Source organism: Centropristis striata, chromosome 22 (genome assembly GCF_030273125.1).
Source record: "Centropristis striata isolate RG_2023a ecotype Rhode Island chromosome 22, C.striata_1.0, whole genome shotgun sequence".
Classification (NCBI taxonomy): domain Eukaryota; kingdom Metazoa; phylum Chordata; class Actinopteri; order Perciformes; family Serranidae; genus Centropristis; species Centropristis striata.
The window spans coordinates 15,434,462-15,452,127 of record NC_081538.1 but is presented as its reverse complement, the minus strand read 5'-3'; the positions used below and the strand labels follow the sequence as shown (position 1 = coordinate 15,452,127).

Sequence of the window (17,666 nt, the reverse complement as noted above, 5' to 3'; positions counted from 1 at the left end):
GTCAGTGTGGCTCTCACACTGTTAGTTATGTGTCTGCAACTGCGACCCGCTGCGATTTCCTGCTTCGGGTTTCCCTTTAAAAGGGGGCAAGGCTCAATGCTGGGAATTCACGTCATTTCGCCGTTTTACACACATCCAGATCAATGAGAGAGAGAGAGAGCGAGAGAGAGAGAGAGAAGGAAAGAGAGCGAGAGAGAGAGAGGGGGGAGAGGGAGAGATAGACTCGCTCTTCCAGGAAGGGATTATTAACCAGCACGCTGCCGACATATGAAGGGAAAACACACGCAGACAAAAGAAGTTTTCACCCCGACAGTCGCGCTATGGAGCCGACTAGCAGATAGAGATAAAGCAGCTATATGAAAAAACAACTTCTCCCACAACAACAAGCCGAGCAGTCGGACTGACGCTTCTTCTTCTGCCGCTGCTGCTGCTGTGTGGGTTTCTATAGGAAAGAGACGGAGATAAAGAAGAGGACACAACGGAAAAGTGGAAGGAGACGGAGAGAAGTTGACGGGAGATAATGTCTGAATCCTCCTCCGCTGCGATCAAGGTAACACGGTCCTCTTTGTTTCCCTTTGACACTTTCCATTAAGGGGCTGAAGCCTCGTAGTATCCCGGTAACGCTGCGGGTTACAGTGGAGCTATCACCTCGAGCTGGTGAGCACGAGCTGCAGCGCCATTCACTAGAGGCGGTTTGTTTTGCCAGTCATCTGTTGCTGCTCCACGCTCTTTACTTCGCCTCCACTCCGCCGCTGAGGGGTTCAAGTCGTGACGCGATAAACTGTTTCATTTACCGCTTTAAAAGAAAGTGACCAAAGCCAAAGCGACCATGTTTGTTACCTACACATTATAGCACGTTTATAATCGCGAGCGCTGACTGAAACATGAGGGAGAAAGCGGTTAAGAGGATTCTCGTGCAGTCACAACAAAACAGTAGGATAAAGAGGAGCGGGTCAACTCTCTGCTGGATAGACAGGCCTGTTTTACACACCAGGTAATGGGATAGGAGTGCTGCCATTGACAAACTCACTAGTGGTTTAAAACAGTAGTTCTCAACCTTTTTTTCAGTGATGTACCCCCTGTGAAATGTTTTTTCAGCCAAGTACCCCCTAACCAGGGCAAAGCATTTTTGGTTGAAAAAAAAAAGACTTAAAAACAGAGCGCTGTGCCATCAGTGTCTGATTTATTAAACTTTGGAACTGATAAACAAAATTCAAACATTTAAAAACATATATTTCCAACATTTTAAATGTTAATAATCCATGACTAAATTTATTGTAAATATTTCTCATCACTAATATAGTGATTCAAACTAATGTAGTAAGAACAGTGACCATATAACCATATAAACCATGGGTCTCAAACTCGCGGGCCAATTGCGGCCCTCGTGACGATATTTTGTGGCCCCCACCTTGATATGAAAGTTTAATGTGAGTTTTATATGAATAGCACTTCACTGTGTTGTGTGTGGAAGGTCCCTTTAATTACTTTTTTTGGTAATTTTTGTCTTTTTTTAAATAATTTTGTGTCTTTTAAAAAAAAGTAATTTTATGTCATTTTGTGTCTTTTTTTAAAATAATTTTGTTTTTTTTAGTCATTTTGATACTGCCTCCGGCGGCCCCCAGGAAATTTGAGTTTGAGACCCCTGATTTAAACTATAACTGCTATGAATTAATGAATTTTATGAACTTGTACTTAAATTTTCCTAAAATATTTATTAAATAATTGTTTTTAAAGGATTTTTGCATGGATGCTACTTTTTAAATGTATATTTTAAAATCTCATGTACCGCCTGGAGTGCCTTCACGTACCCCCAGGGGTACACGTACTCCCATTTGAGAACCACTGATTTAAGAGACTATGTAAAAAAACAACTAAACTAGTGCTTAAATTAAAGTTTTTTCCTGTTTTGGAGTTGAACGGACAGAAAATTAATGGGTATTTTTATGATAACCAATTTATTGTCATTTATTGTGCAAAAATGGCAAACATTTCTAAATCCAGCTTCTGCAATAACATTTAAAAAAAAATTTGGGGGTTAATATCGTGGTAGATTTCTAAATGTTGAGGTTTGGCTATAGAAAATTGTGATTGGCAATTTTCACATTTTTGAATGTGTTATAGATGGATCAACTAATTGATAAATTTAAAAAATATTAATCTATCAGGGATATAATCCTTCTCAGGGTTTGTAAACACTTGAATTGTAATGTGGTTTAAGGTTTGAGAAGTGTTTGGATTTGGAATAAAGTGCTTGAAACTGCTTGAAATTAAAGTTATAAAGGATGCCAAGTCTACTTGCAAAAAGGTCAGAATTTTAAAATATGAAACTTGGTTGTTTTTTCCTTTCACATACATCACTTTTGTTGTTCATGGCACGATAACATCTAATTTAATTTGATCAAGTACTGCGTATGCTGTATGTACTGCACATAAATGCATAAATTAGCACAGCTGTAAGCTGCTGAAAAGCTTGAAAATGCACCTTGAAATGCTGAAAAGTTTTTTGGGAATTTGGAAAAGGTGAAGTAATCCTGCCTTGTTTTTTTAAAAAACAAAACAAAACATTAAAAAAGGCATATTCTGGGTTTTGTGGCTGCTCGTCAGACTGCATAAACAATTTGAAACCACTTTGTGCTTGTGATGTGTCATAATGTTTGACATGCTGTAATCTAAATGATCATTAAGTAATAAGTAATGAAGATTATCTATAGCTGCAGCCCGAGGAAGGGGAAGATTGTGATCAGCACTGACTTGCTCTCAAAAGGAGTCCCAAAAGGAAGTAGAGCTGAAAAATAGCTGATTAATTAGTAACAATTTTAATAAACGATTCATTCTTTCTGTCTTGCAATGAAGCAAGAAAAGCAAACACTCCCTGGTTATTCTAAATGTGAGAATTTGCTGCTTTTGTGTGTTTTGAATTTGGATTTTTGACAAATGGTCAGATAACACAAGACAGCTGAATATGTTACCTTGGGCTCTTAGAAAGTTGAGCCTTTTATAGAAATATTATCAAGGTCGGCCTCACTACATGCTGTTCACTGACAGTGTAATGTGGTGTTTTGTTAATGAGGGCTGTCTTCTCATTGCTGAGTCTGATGTCAGTGCACGACTGCAGTTGCATGCTGGAGAATGCTCAGCACTCCACTCTGAGAAGTTTTCCACCACAGCCGCCTGTAGACGGGACTCCCCTTCACCTTTACACTGCAGCCCAGTTCTGTCACAAATCACTTAGCCTTTTCTGCAGTGTCCTCACCTTTGTCCTAGCTGCCACACTATTCTCCACCAACCTGACCTTTTTCTACACAACTGAATTTTCGGAGACAGTGGATGGGAGAGAAGCCTTCACCTCCAAAAAGGAGGAAATAGAAGACTGAAAAATGATTGCTTGGCTTCCACAGGAAATTCCTGGTGCATACAGTTGGTTGTGCAGGTCTCAGAGTGGCTGGGTGGTGGCAGCATGCTGAAACTGAGGAGGGAGAAACTGCAAAAAAACCCAACTCGGCTTCATTTCCTCAAGAGACTAAAGTGGCTTCATGCTTGGCTCTCGTTTGCAGGAAAGGAAACCAGTCGACAGAGAAAGACCACAAACTGGAAAACCTCATACCTTACCCTCGACTCAATACATGTACAACAGCAGAGCTAGAGTGTCTTAAATCTCAGAGGATCCAGGAGAGGGCTGCAGCTAAAAGCTGCTCCCACATAGGAAAAATATGCTGATTATTTTTCTGAATAATTGATTAGTTGTTTAGTGTTATGGAGAGGTCGTAAAAATATAGTGAAAATGACTGTCACAATGTCTCAGAGCCCAAAGTGATGTATTCAAATGGCTGATTTCCAAAACCTAAAGAGATCTCATTCAGTGCCTTGACATGCACAGTTTAATCGAGCTATGCTTAAAAATCGATTTTGGCGTCTAATCGGACTTCTGTCCTTGTCCCAGTTTACATGCAACTGAGAAGATTGAATAACTGACGGGAACGTGTCCTCCTCCTCAACACTGGGTGGCGATATGCCTCGTTTCAGCGGGTTAATATGGCCCCCTTATTGGTTGTACTCAGTTCGACATTTTGTGCCGTCGCTACTGACCGGTGACTGGCTAATGTGACCGGCTAATGTGCGACCGGCTAATGTGCGACCGGCTAATGCGGCCGTCTAAGGTGCGGCCGTCTAAGGTGCGGCCGTCTAAGGTGCGACCGTCTAAGGTGTGACCAGGTAATGCGACCGTGTAATGCGACTGGCTAATGCAACCGGCTAATGTGCAATCAGTTAATGTGACCGGTAAATGTGTGAGCGGCTAATGCGAGCGGCTTTCTTGGATGTTTTGTTTCCGGGGTCATACGCCATCAATCGGACTAACACGTTTACAAGCACTTCAGTTGTCCAGTTATATTCAGATTAAGGCAATAATCCATGTTTTTTTTCGAGTGTCGATGAAAAGCAGAACGATGCAAAAAAGCGTTTACATTTACATTAATGTAATGTAATGTTTACATTTAGGAAGCTGAAATCAGGGAGGGTTTTTAAATACATTTTAAACAACTGATCAGTTATTAAAAAATCTGATCTGATTTCACACAATGGACACAGATGGTCGTACATGTGTATGCCTGGATATGTAACAGGTGTTTCTGTGGTAAAGAAAATGGAAAAATCTTGAATTAAAATGAGTTGTGGCTGCTACCACATCTGGCTGGTAGTGACTAATTAAGCAAAGAGCACTGCATTTGTTCTCTTTTTGAATAGGAAATACTGATGCACATTATCTTCGTACATACCACCTGGAAATGAAACATCTGAAAGAAACCAAAACTAAAAGTGTATGCTCTGAAATTCAAATGACCCTTTTTTTTTTTTTTAAAGGAACAGCTTACCATATGAATTATAGCTGCTGCACAGTAGAGTCAAGGCCATCATGAGGAGGAGAAAGATGGAAAAAAAGGGAGACAAGTGAGAGATTCACAAAGGTCCATCAGCAGAACTGCCAGGACCAAACTAATCATTAAATCTTCAAGTCATCTGTCTCTAATCCTCACAGCAGAGTGTGAGAGTAAGTATGAGATGTGCATTCTGCATCAACCAGGTCTTGGACTCAACACAAATGTTGCCACCAAAAGTGAACAGCAAAAGGAAGAATGTGAGGAAAATGAGGAAGAGGAATGATCAACAAACGAGGGTCTGTAAGCAGAACTGCCTGGACCATAATGCTTTACAACCATAGGCTGTATATGAATAATGGACGTAGTCACCATGAAGTGACTGAATCAAACGCTGAACAAGACATATTTACTGAACAAAATGTTCAAATTAACTGTCATTAAGTGAAAATACAGTGAAAGGGTCAAAGTTATGGGACCAAACCGCTAAACATATTTTTTTATATCTATATAACATTATATATAACTTTATTGACACGTTGCCGTGGATACTCATTGTTCTGCTTCTCTCCTGACGACAGCTCGCCTTATTAACCACCTGTCAATCAAAGGTAGCCACGCCCCAAAACATATGATTCTTTGTCTTCTATTTTCTTCTAAATGGGGCCATTATTTCAACTATTAACATTAAATTGTCTTGAAGATTTTTTACGTGAGAACTTTTCTCATTTTGCACTGAAGTGAACGAACAGAATTTTTTTGCAGCCAAACGTAGCGCCCCCTGCTGGAATGTAGCTTAAGGCACTTCCTGGTTTGCCTCCCTGCTCAGACCCGGAGGTTGCCGCCTGTTTACAACTCTTAAAATTAAAATTATCTTTGAAATAATGCGTCTCTAACCTACACAGCACTATGCATTTGTGGGTGTCAAACTCACAACTATGGACATTGAGGTCAAGTCATGATTGAGCCACCTACCAAGTGAGAAACCACAGATGGCTTCACAAGTGCACACCATGACAATAGCCATAGCTGCATATAAAGGCAGATTTCAACTACTGTCAAAAATTCAGTTTTCAAGACAAAATTGTGTGAATCTGTCTACTTCATCAACACAACATAGACATGTCTATAAAAAGACAGATCAGTCCATAAGTGGGAAACTGATGTAAAAATGCTCTATTTTCCATTGACTTCCATTGTTTATAGGATAGAACTCTAAAATACTGTTAAAAATTCAGTCTTTAAGATGCATTTATCCAAGATACATGATATTTACCACAGTAAATACCAAATCACAAAAAATGTCAGATAAGAACAGAAATGTATTAAGAAGAATTTGCAGTTGCAGTGTCAGTGGGCTTAATTTCAAGATAGGTTTAACTAGTTTTACAGTTTAAAAACCCCAAAAAACCCCAAAGATCTTTAGTTGAATATAAGATGAAGTGGCAAATTGTCACATTTGAGAAGATGGACTGAGCAAATGTTTGACGTTTTTGCCTGAAAAATGACAAATCAAATTGTTCTATATTAGTCAATTATTGAATCAACTAAAATTCGAATGAAAATAATGACAAAAGTCTGTTTTTCATATTGTAAATTTAATATTTAGGGTTTTTTTGGGACTGTTGATCAGACAGAACAATCAATTTGAAGAAATCACGTCCAACTCTGGCAAATTGTGCTGCAATTTTCTGATATTTGATTTATTCAAACAATAATTGAGTAATCTGTCAACAGAATTAATTAGTTGCAGCAATGTTTTTGCTGCAAAGATAGCGCTGAAATGAACAGTAGATTTATTAATTTGTTGATTGCCAGAAAAAAAAAAATTGGATGATAGATCAAATGTTTCATTAATTGAGCAAAAAATGGATAAAAATTGCTCTGGAAATTGTGATGGAAAAGTTTTATTAAGTGTTCATTTGGAGGCAATTTGGGTTGAAATGTTAAAAGCTTCAAAAGTCCGGACATGTCTGGGTTTGGTACTTTGAAAGTGCTTGAATTTTCATCTTAATAGGCTGTTTGAGCCCTGTGTACTATTCTCAGACATTTCAAAGAGCAAATGATTGATGCTGAAAATCCAGCTGTGTCATTTCTAAGCCACCAATGCATCTTGCTGAGATTGCCATCTTTACCAACAGACCATTGGTTGGTTTTGGTCTCTGCCGCACTGCAAAGCAACACATGTGCTAAAGCAGTGGTTCTTAAATGGGGGTACGCGTACCCCTGGATGTACGTGAAGGCACTCCAGGGGGTACGTGAGTTTTTAAAATATACATTTAGAAAGTAGCATCCATGCAAAAATAATTATTTAATAAGTATTTTAGGAAAATATTAGTATAAGTTCATAAATTGAATTTTATATTCAGTAGGCTATTCAACTTAATTCTCCTAAAAACCCAGAGTCTCCCCCATACCAGGATGGTTCGACCCAACCTGTCATATGCCACCTGGCATTACCTGTCAATCACTTGGAAACTCAAAGATGGAGTCGTGGTTGAAGCTATAGTTGAAGTTATAGTTTTAACCCATAAGAACCCAGACCTATTTATCCTTGAAGGAAAAATATGGGGGATATACCACAGACCAAGTGGACCACATAGAACACATGTGACATAAATGTTACATTGGGCGTTAATGGAATTTATGTTTATGATATTCCTTATTTTAAAATAAACACCTTTTCTACTTACAGAAACACAAATTTGCCTTTTTCTGACGTATACGTCACAGCAATATTTTGTTTTATATTAATTTGTTCAGGAAATATGGTCAAAACAGGTTAAATGCAATATAGGACATTAACTGATTAGAATTGTTAAATGGGTTTAAATTTAGCCTTGTAACAAAAAATTAGCTTTTTGAAATTAGCTTCCAGTCACACGCACATTTTAGAGAAGTCACTTCTTCTCACAGTCAAACAGTCTTGCAAAGGGATTTAATGAGTTAAGGTGAAGCATAAAGCTGAATATAGGAGATCCTAGTACATTTAAAGTGTTTGTTACATGCGTGTCACCATGGGTTCTTATGGGTTAAATGGTTATATGGTCACTGTTTTTACTACATTAGTTTGAATCACTACATTTAAGTGATGAGAAATATTTGCAATAAATTTAGTCATGCTTTATTAACATTTAAAATGTTTGAAATATTTTTATTTTTGTTTAAATGTTTTTATATGTTTTTATCAGTTCCGAAGTTTAATAAATCAGACAATGATGGCACAGTGCTCTGTTTTTAAGTAAAAGACACAAAATTATTAAAAAAGACACAAAATTACAAAAAATACACAAAATTACAAAAAAAATTACACAGAATTACCAAAAAAGACAATTTTTTTTAAAAGACACAAAATTATTTTTTTTAAAAGACACAAAATTATTTAAAAAGGACATAAAGTTGTATATTAAATATAAATAAATAATAAATATTTATGATTTAAAATATTTGAAATGGTTGTTTTTTTCAAATGTTCGAATTTTGTACGTGTTTATCAGTTCCAAAGTTTAATAAATCAGACACTGATGGCACAGCGCTCTGTTTTTAAGTCTTTTTTTTTTTTTTTTCAACCAAAAATGCTTTGCCCTGGTTAGGGGGTACTTGGTTGAAAAAATATTTCACAGGGGGTACATCACTGAAAAAAAGGTTGAGAACTACTGTGCTCTAAAGCATGTGTGGCATTCGGGATATTTGCATCACCAGAATGTGTGCATGCAACATGACAGTTTATTAGAAGCACATACTCCTCTGTGCACAGAGATGAGACCGAGGCTCGCCGATGTTGTGGGTGCACGGCGAGGTGAGGCGAGTTGGCGTGGGGCTGTTTGGGTTCAGGGCCGGTGCGTCGTGGAGCTTTGTGAGCCATGCTTTGTGTCTCTGTGTCTATTCATAGCAGGAGAGGAGCTCTTTCAGTCCTTCCGCGAACCCGCTGCCAAACTCCACTTCCTCCCCCGTCCATGCTCCCGCCGCGAGGCCAGCCAGCCGAATGGAGGACGAGCCTGCCAGGCTGCCTGCGCACCTGCGTGAGTCACACACACACACACACACACACACACACACACACACACACACACACACACACACACACACACAGATGAGCAGTGACTCCTACATACATTGATCAGTCGGTCATTTGAACAGGACATTGATTTTTGTTAGTGTTTTTAGCATCTTGCACTGTAAATGTTTCTGTTTGCTTGAATCTGGGAAATCAGATTTTTATTTGCCTCATCCCAGAAATCACCTGTCAATCACACAGTGTGGGCGGGATTGTGATACATCGCTTGGATTTTCTATAGATCGAGTTGAATCGTGGTGATATAAAAGAGTGCAGAACGGCCAAAAGAAAGCTATAAACAGTGTTGTCAGGCAACATGAATAAATAACAACTGTGTGGAATATCACTTGCATAGTTAAAGCATATCACATCCTATAATAACAACACACACACATTATTATCACTGCATGAGTGCCTAGTCGTGCTGGACCTCTCAGCTGGGAGGCGTTGAAGCAGATCCGGGGTCAGACACCTGAACCGTACATGCTTCCACTGAACCAGAACTGACAGACCTACTGCACTGGAACACCCAACAGTTACACAGCAGTCAGGAACAGATAATGTGGAGTGGAGAACACACAGGGGCTGGGAATTAAACTGATGGGGAAGACAGAGGGTTGAAGAAGTGGAGGGCTTAAGTAAGAGGACCAAGACCCCTGCACATTTTAGTAGGATTAAGAAAGTCATCCCAGCCATTTAGAAAAATCCCCTCAAACAACAGCTTGTTATCGTATTCAGACTGAACTGATGGTTAAATTAATTGATTTCTGCATGTTTTCTCCTTTGAGGATCATTTTTTCTTTAAACCCGTTCACTACACAATATGTTTACTTTACATTTCTTCTGGCCACTGAATTAGAGACGTCCTTGAGCCTCCTTAAAATCCATCAGCAAGGTGAATTAGTCTCTGCAGCACTAATACCTGAGTTATGGGGAAACTAAAGGCAGTGAAATGTTCCCCAGTATGGGATAAAATTAGGTCTAAATTGCTTTCCACATCTGAGATTTTGTTACTGATTCAAAAAGGCTGGGTGCTCTTGAAAAGCAAGTGAGCCAATCAGAGCTTGGAAGGCTGGGTTAAGTCATGCTCCTGAGCCAAAGCCTGAAAACTAGTGATATTGACACAACTGTGCAGGTTGAAGAAATAACAATGCTTAAAGCAAGACGACTTAACTTTTGAAAGAAGAAATAACATACCCAATACCCCGAATAAAAAAAGTTAATACATTATACTGCCAGAGACGGTATGAAAACGTGCATGCAGGCTGAAATTCAAACGTGATGTTGTGTCAGTATTAAAGGGAAACTTTACTGTTATCTCTCTCTGTGCTGTGGCGCTCAACGCTTGTGTCAACCGCTGGTCTTTTAATGGTGGGGGAGCTGTGTGTGTGGAGGGACAGTGGTTCCTACAGTACCTGTGAGACAATAGAAAAACAGTCACATTCTCAGAATTTAGGCAAGAGGGCTGCTTCCACTACTGGGCAATATCCGGAATGAGGCGGGTCTCACTCGCCAAAACGCCCCTAATTTGAATACGAGCCATCCGGAGCGGACTTTTGTCGGGACATTTTTAGTCCCTGTAGAAAAGCAGGGCCTTTTTTGTCCCCTGCCGGTGAAGCAGTGTTGCCAGCTTAACAACTTTGTTGCTATAATTAAGAACTTTTCGGCTCTTCTTAACGAGCTGCGGGCTGTGCACAGGTAGCGATGCCAGTTAATTCACGATCACAATGTTTATGATCAGCGGAGATGCTGTGCATAATTAGCTATGCTGCTTTGTTTACGATCAGCTGCTGATGTTGTGCACAGTTAGTGACAGCGGCCACAGTTGCGTCACCTCGGGAGTCTCGTAAATCCCTCTTTTTTAAATCCCTCTTTTTGTAATGGAGACACGCAGAGTGAGCAGACTTTTGAGAGGGCATGGCCTGAGACTTTCCCGTTGGCCACTTTTCCCCCTAGTGGAAACATGGCTTTTGGCCAAGGGTGTTAAGTGGTCCAATGGTCCCTTCCCTACTTCCCACCTCCCTACTTCTGGCATCCTTGCTCGGACCACACACATCTTTGAACTTGACCTTCAATTGATTCTCATTGATCGTGATTAAAAACTAGGCTTAAACGAGGCTTAAAAACTGTAAGCTAAAACTAGTATGAACGAAAGCCAGAGTTTCTAGAATCAGACTTGTTTTTGATGAGACCATTAACAAGCTCATTCGATGTCCTCTGGCTTTTGTTTAGAATCACTGATGGTCTATCAATTGACAACTTTGAATCAGAACAAACCAATTATGTAGCAGCAACAGAACAAGGACGACTTTTCCACTTAGCTTCCGATGAGGAAAACTAATTGCAGGTGTTAGATGAACATGAGCTGGTTTATATTTGACGCCAACTCAACTTTCTGGTGTTAATTGAACTAAGAGAGAAATCAGTCTGCAGGTGAAGCAGTAAAGGTAGAATTGAATGAAGCAACACTGATACTTTGGTTCGTTTGCATTGGCCCACTGTTGTTAACCAATCAAAGAGCAGGCGGGGCTGGAGCTGTGCCAAGAGATAGGCTCCACGTTCAAAGAGTAACCCTGAGCTGCTTTGTCCATGCGTCCGTCAATATTTAACCAGTTTATTTTATTTTTTTCAAACAAGTGTGAAGTTCAGGGCTTTTGTGGAGGTGCTTGGCTGGGCGGCTGCACAGGCTGAGGCTGGATGAGACACACAGGAAACTCCCTCAGCCCACTTCCTCTTTTGCATTGTTGCAGAAAAAGGAAGAACGCTCAACAGGTCCGTGTTGAGTTTCCTGTCGAGTAAACTGACGGGTCAGTTCACATCCGCAGACATGTGGAAGTCGTACTTTGTTTGAATCACATTTCAAACACAGTTCCTCACACAGACATGACTCTGGCACATCTGCAGGTCAGGAAAATGTTTTATCTTCAGTGTTTAGTTTACGGCTGCTGCTGCTGGTCGGGATCCAGTCTGAGACAGACGGCAACATGTCTTTGTCACCGAGCACGCAGTCTAAAACACCTTTGCTCGTCTTTTCTCCTCCCGCCTATCTAAACACACATGTGCTGGAAAACAAGCTGTCCATTAACCCCCCCCACCCAACCCCGACACGCTCAGAGGGAGTTCTGTCCTGAGGGGGGAGAGGGGAGGAAGAGAGCAGGAGGTGGAGGAGGGAGGGAGGAGGAGGAGGAGGAGGAGAGGGGGAAAAAAAGACAGAAAGAAAAAGAATGAGGGAGGAAATTGCAGTGTGGGCAGAAATCCGCCTTCTCCATTTCCTGGGGAGGAAGTGGATTAGATCGGGGAGAGTTGCAGCCTGCTCCTCACACTAAAGAATGCTACCAGGCTCAATTTTAACCCTTTCAGCCTGACATCACACTACAAACATTAACCTTGGGAAAATATATTGAGAAAATACAGCCTTTTTTATCACTCCCTAAAATATATTTGTATTCATTTGCTTCCACTTTTCCGAGTATTATTTGTTACCTCTTTTACATTTAAGCAGGTTTTTTTTTATAATGTTCTCTCCATTGTGCTTCACGTCTGTTCTGTTCAGTGTATATGTAATGAAATAATTATAATGTTCTTTCCATTTATCAGAAAAGACATTTCAGTCAAATGTCACCAAATGCAGTGCAGTGTTGAAGAGAATGCTGTTTTGTTCTACAAACAGTTTTTGGTCCCAAGATGCTTAATATCAAAGGTAAAATAAATACATACATACTGTAAATATACTACAATATAAAACAAGTACAAAATATAAAAATATCGATTTAATGATCCAATTGTATCATGCAAAGTGAAACCTATCAATACATGTCATCTATAAGATATGCTTTTTTAAAAAAAATTCCCACTTTATTTATTTATACTTAATTTTAATGTCTTGAAGTGCTCAGTAATAAATTGTCAGATCATATTTTAGTAGCTTTTTGTGAGCTATTAAAATATGTGTATGTATGTGTGGTTGTGTTACATGGACATTGTTGTGGACATATGATATTGCCCCATTAATTGCAGGCCCCTGAAATGAATTGAGTCGAAATGCATCGTGGAACACTTACTGATATCAGAAAATACCATATAATTGTCCAAAATATTAATATCATATCTTATCTAAACGTGATTTACAGCCCGAGGATATGTTCTTAAATCGATTTAAATAAAAGTAATTATGATAAGTTAATGCAGATCAAGTAAGGTCTATTGTTTGACACCTTTTATCATTTATCAGAATCATTTTTCCTGTTTCCATGTTTGCTTGTAATTTTTTACACCTGAAAGCAGTTAAAATTTAGACTTTGGTGTTTTGTTGTATGTGTTCAGTATATGCTTAAACTCTAAAGCTCAAAGGAATAATTTGGCAGTTTGAAAATATGCTTATTAATGACCACTATCACATCTATTTCTTTAACAAAGAGCCAGTTAGCTTAGCTTAGCACAAAGACTGGAAATGGGGAAACAGCATCCCAAACTTCACTGATCAACATGATATATCTTGTTTGTTTTTGTGCCTTTCTGGAAGTCGCTGCACCTACCAAAAATTAGTCAAGCTCTTAACCCCCTATACAAATGAATCAAACAAGATATAATGTATTCATTTGTGTTAATGTTTACATCTGGACAGAGCCAAGCTTACGGTTTACCTCATGTTTCCAGTTTTTATGCTAATCTAAGCTTACTGGCTGCTAGCTACATGCAGTATCATATTTAGCATACAAACATGTGAGGTATCAATCTTCTCGTCTAACTATTGGCAAAAAATAGTATTTGTTTACAAAACGGTACTGTTTATCGTATTTTTCATGGCTCATTTTGTATGACTGGAGAGTTTTATTAATGCATGTGCCATCTATATGTTTGGACTCTGTCTTTTTCTTGAAATGCCATCTTAAGTTAGAGAGACTATGAAACACTACATTAAGGGATCATGCAGCAGTACGTGTCTGCGAGTAGACAAATTAACAGTTGTAAACAGCGAGCGGAAGAGTGCTGTCAGCCGCCCGTGATGTTTTTTTTGTTTGTCTGTGTCAAAAGCGAGACAAATACTTAAAGGCTTGGGGGGGGGGGGATTTTGCCACCGCTCGCAATGAAGCGGTGCTGACGTTAACCGGCGAACTGGATTTGTCGGGTTCTAATTCAGTCGCAATCCAGGCAACATCGCTCGACATGGCTCCCACGTACTCGGAGCATGACGCAACTCAGAGCTAGTCAGTGGGAACACACTGAATTATTTAAAGGTCTAAAACACAAGGCCTTCCAGTATTATTTTACAATAAACATGCTCCAAATACAAAGAAGAGTGGCTGCAAGAGTAGAAATATCTTTCTGGATGATTTTAAAAGTCCATGTCCATGGAAACAAGACTGGCTGGTTTCTTTGGTGTGTGTGTGTGTGTGTCTGTGTGTGTGTGTGCTCACAGCTGGGTTTGCACTATGCATGCTTGTGCGAGTGGGTGGATGAGTGTGAGTGAATCTTGTGTCTTTGTGCAAAGCTTGCCAGAGGTAGTGTAGGTGTATACTGTTTGTGTGTGTGTGGTGTGTGTTTGTGTTACCGTACATGAGTGCAACCCCCCCCCCCCACCACCAGCTTCCTTTGGTCTCTCTCTGTCTTTGTGGTATATTACCCATTTTACTGTGTGGGGGAATTGGTGTTATAAAGAATGTGTGTGTGTTTTTTATGTTGTGTGTGTTTGGTCTTTCTGAGGGGAAATTTCCTGCCCCTGGAAGCAGCTCTTGTCCTCAGGAATTTCCTGAGTGGGCAGACGGCGCTTCCTGAATAAATGTTGTTGTTGTTGTTGTGTGTGTGCATGTGTGTGTGTTTGAACTCGCTCTCCTTTCTCTTGTGAAAGGGAAACTGTTCTCACATGCCAACGAGTGAGCTGAGCGCAGCCCCCTTCTCTTCCTGTTCGCGACACACTCCACATGGTGTGGGGGGGGGGGGTTTGCTTTACTCTAAACGTCACAATGAACACACACTGGCATTACTGACTGACCCCATGTTGATTTCAGGCTTTAATGAGAAAAGAAGCACAAATGCTCTTCCAATTTATTGTTTGGAATAAGACAAAGTGCAGTAAAAAGTCTCCGTACAGAAACATAATCTTCATCATCAGGCAAGCAGCAGACAGCACTGTTTAGAGAAGCATTCCAGAGATTTAATATTACATGTGGAAAAATTAGGGAACATGTAAGAAACAAATTTAAAACAAATTCTCCGAATGTAAACAGCAGGGTTGAGATATCCTGACTTCTCAACTCTAATATTGTCCAAAATCCAAAACCACTGGATCCTACATTCCCATAATGCAACACCATTGTGCAGCATAGTCAAGCAGCCATCTAGTCCTGCAGCTATTACAGCGCTGCTCCAGACCCACTTGTCTTGCTGGGGGTACGAAGCATCCGCTTATATAAATTTAAGCTATTATTACTATTATTATTATTATAGCTGATAAGTTATTGGCTGATAATACAAAGTCAGATTGCTTTCAATGGCTACCAAGCGAACCATCTCTACGCTATAATACCGACAGTTTGCAGCTTTATAGTTAGTTCCACCTAAAAACACATTGAGTTTCCATTAATATGTTTGCTTTCACAGATAATGTCAGTTTTTAAAAAAAATACTTTATAAGACTTTTTTTAATCAACATTTGAATAGTCAGAACTGTTAGTCAGTTGGATTAGTTTCAGTCGGTGCTCACTATCTGAGCCTTTCTCACCCTCAGGTGAGCATAAACTACAGTTATGAAACATTTTAATCAGTTATCTTATCAGTATCTGTTGCGAGAAGCAGGTAATTATCTCTAGTCTTTATCAGCTCAAAAGATCTCTGGCATTCATTTATTATTTTGCAGCTGTGAATAGTTAGTATATTCCCATTAAGCACTGTATTAAGGGACAATAAACCTATTCAAGTATTTTTTAGTGTGCATAGTGACTTTTTGAGGCTTTTTTTTCTTTGCAACCCATGAAGAGTTAATTTTCAAAAAAGAACAATGTAAAATAATAAATGAATAAATTAACAGTTGACTGCACAATTAAAATAATTAATTTTAAAAAGTCCTTGATGAAATTACATAAGTATTTTTTTCTTTCTTTTTTTCTTACGTTTGGCAAAGACAGAGTAGTTCTTTTCGCATGTTGTATCGAACTCTCTGTGATTATGGAGGAGATTCTTACATGTAAATGAAATTGTAGCATGTAAAATCAGTGGAGTTTGGTTTAAATTGAAGGTTATTCTGGGAAGTTACTGAGAAAGACTGAGAAACTGTTCTGATTTCAGGACATGGTTTCCACTTCCACATTCACTGAGGCTCTTTTAGCCCTGCAATGTGAAGAAATGTGGAAATGGATGACATAAATCAGTGACCAGTTGGTAAAAGGTCAGGAAATCTAAATTATTTACATTGCATGGAATTGTGTAGGCTGTGGTCATGATTTGAATGAAACAATCTAAATCTGAACTCCCTACAGGTTGTAGTCAAATGCTACCTGGGCTCAGAGCCCACAAGTTAGACCTTGTTTTAGACAAAAAGGTTGAGAAGCAGTGCCATGGAGGCTTTGCAGCAGAAGCGATCACCGACGTGTTACACTGCACAAAATGCTGACTTCACTTTCTCCACACGGAAAGAAATAAAAGAGTATAGTATAAGGGTGTGTGTGGGTTTCAGACAAGCAGGGGCCTTTTGATTGAGCGAACAAATGTCTTTGAAGCTTCTGCATTTTCCCCCCCCAAAAAAAAGAGAGAAAAAATTGGCTCCTGAACAAAAGAAGAGTGGCAGTTGACGCTGGATTCAGGAACTAACCTACAAGAGCCGGCTTGCTCCTGCGCTCAACAACAAGCTATCAAAAACAGGTCGCGCTACTTCCTGGCCATAAAAGTTCCATGTGATTGATGAGCTGTTTTATGTTTGTTTTGACTGGATGGAGTCCAGATTTGCTGGACGGGGATAGGCACGTGCATGCCGGTGGAGGAAGCGGAGGATGAATATGAGAGAAGGGGAGGGGGAGTTCTCTTGACTGAAAAGTAAAAGTGTGTGTATGTGTGTGTGCGGAGGTGGATTTTCCCCTGCCGCACCCACCTGACAGGGAATCAATGTACAGAGAGACACACAAAGCCAGAGGAGATGAATAGTACGTGAGGATTAACTGTGGAAATGTGTAGCTCTCATACCCACATGTCCCTGAGTCAGGGTGTCAGAAGGTCATGGTCAGCCCGCCTCCTACTTCTTCCTTCTTCCTCCTTCCTCCTCCTCCTCCTCCTCTGTCTGGAGAAAGAAAAACCTTTTCTTTATTGAGATAGCAAGACCAATATCCGCCTACTTCTGCTTTGAGAGAACAGGCAAACATTTACCGAAGAACTGAGTGACTAAGGAGCTTTGAGTATGCAGAGCAAAGTCCCAGATGCAGCGCTGCATTTTTGTTTATTTAGTTATAGTTCATTCAGGTCAGGCTGAGCTCAAGTCCTCTGTCTTGGAATCTAATGTGCATCAGTTGTGATTGTGTGTATATTTCGACTGTTGAAAGTCTGGAGTTTTATCAGAAAACAATTTCTGAGACTTTCAGATTCCAGTATGACTCAAATACAGCATGTGTGCACTTTTGTTCCAGTTTCACTAGTACATAGCAAGGAAACACAACATTTGTGACGCACGAGAAAATCTGGAAATTAATATACATGACCTTTGGGATTAGTTTTATGTTGCAAAATAACAGCAGGAACTTAGAGTT

General features: G+C 39.7%; 1 protein-coding gene across 2 annotated transcripts in view; it reads left to right on the top strand.

Moving 5' to 3' along the window:
* The first annotated feature begins 208 nt into the window (after positions 1-208).
* etv6 (ETS variant transcription factor 6) overlaps positions 209-17,666 on the top strand; it is a 45,188-nt gene continuing 27,730 nt past the window's right edge. The window contains exons 1-2 of one of the 2 annotated variants that reach the window (XM_059325905.1): positions 209-550; positions 8,773-8,899. In XM_059325905.1, the coding sequence (XP_059181888.1) occupies positions 521-550; positions 8,773-8,899 (157 nt within the window). In that variant the 5' untranslated portion in view covers positions 209-520. Of the gene's footprint in view, positions 551-8,769; positions 8,900-17,666 lie in introns of both variants that reach the window. The other variant, XM_059325904.1, reaches the window with a different exon arrangement.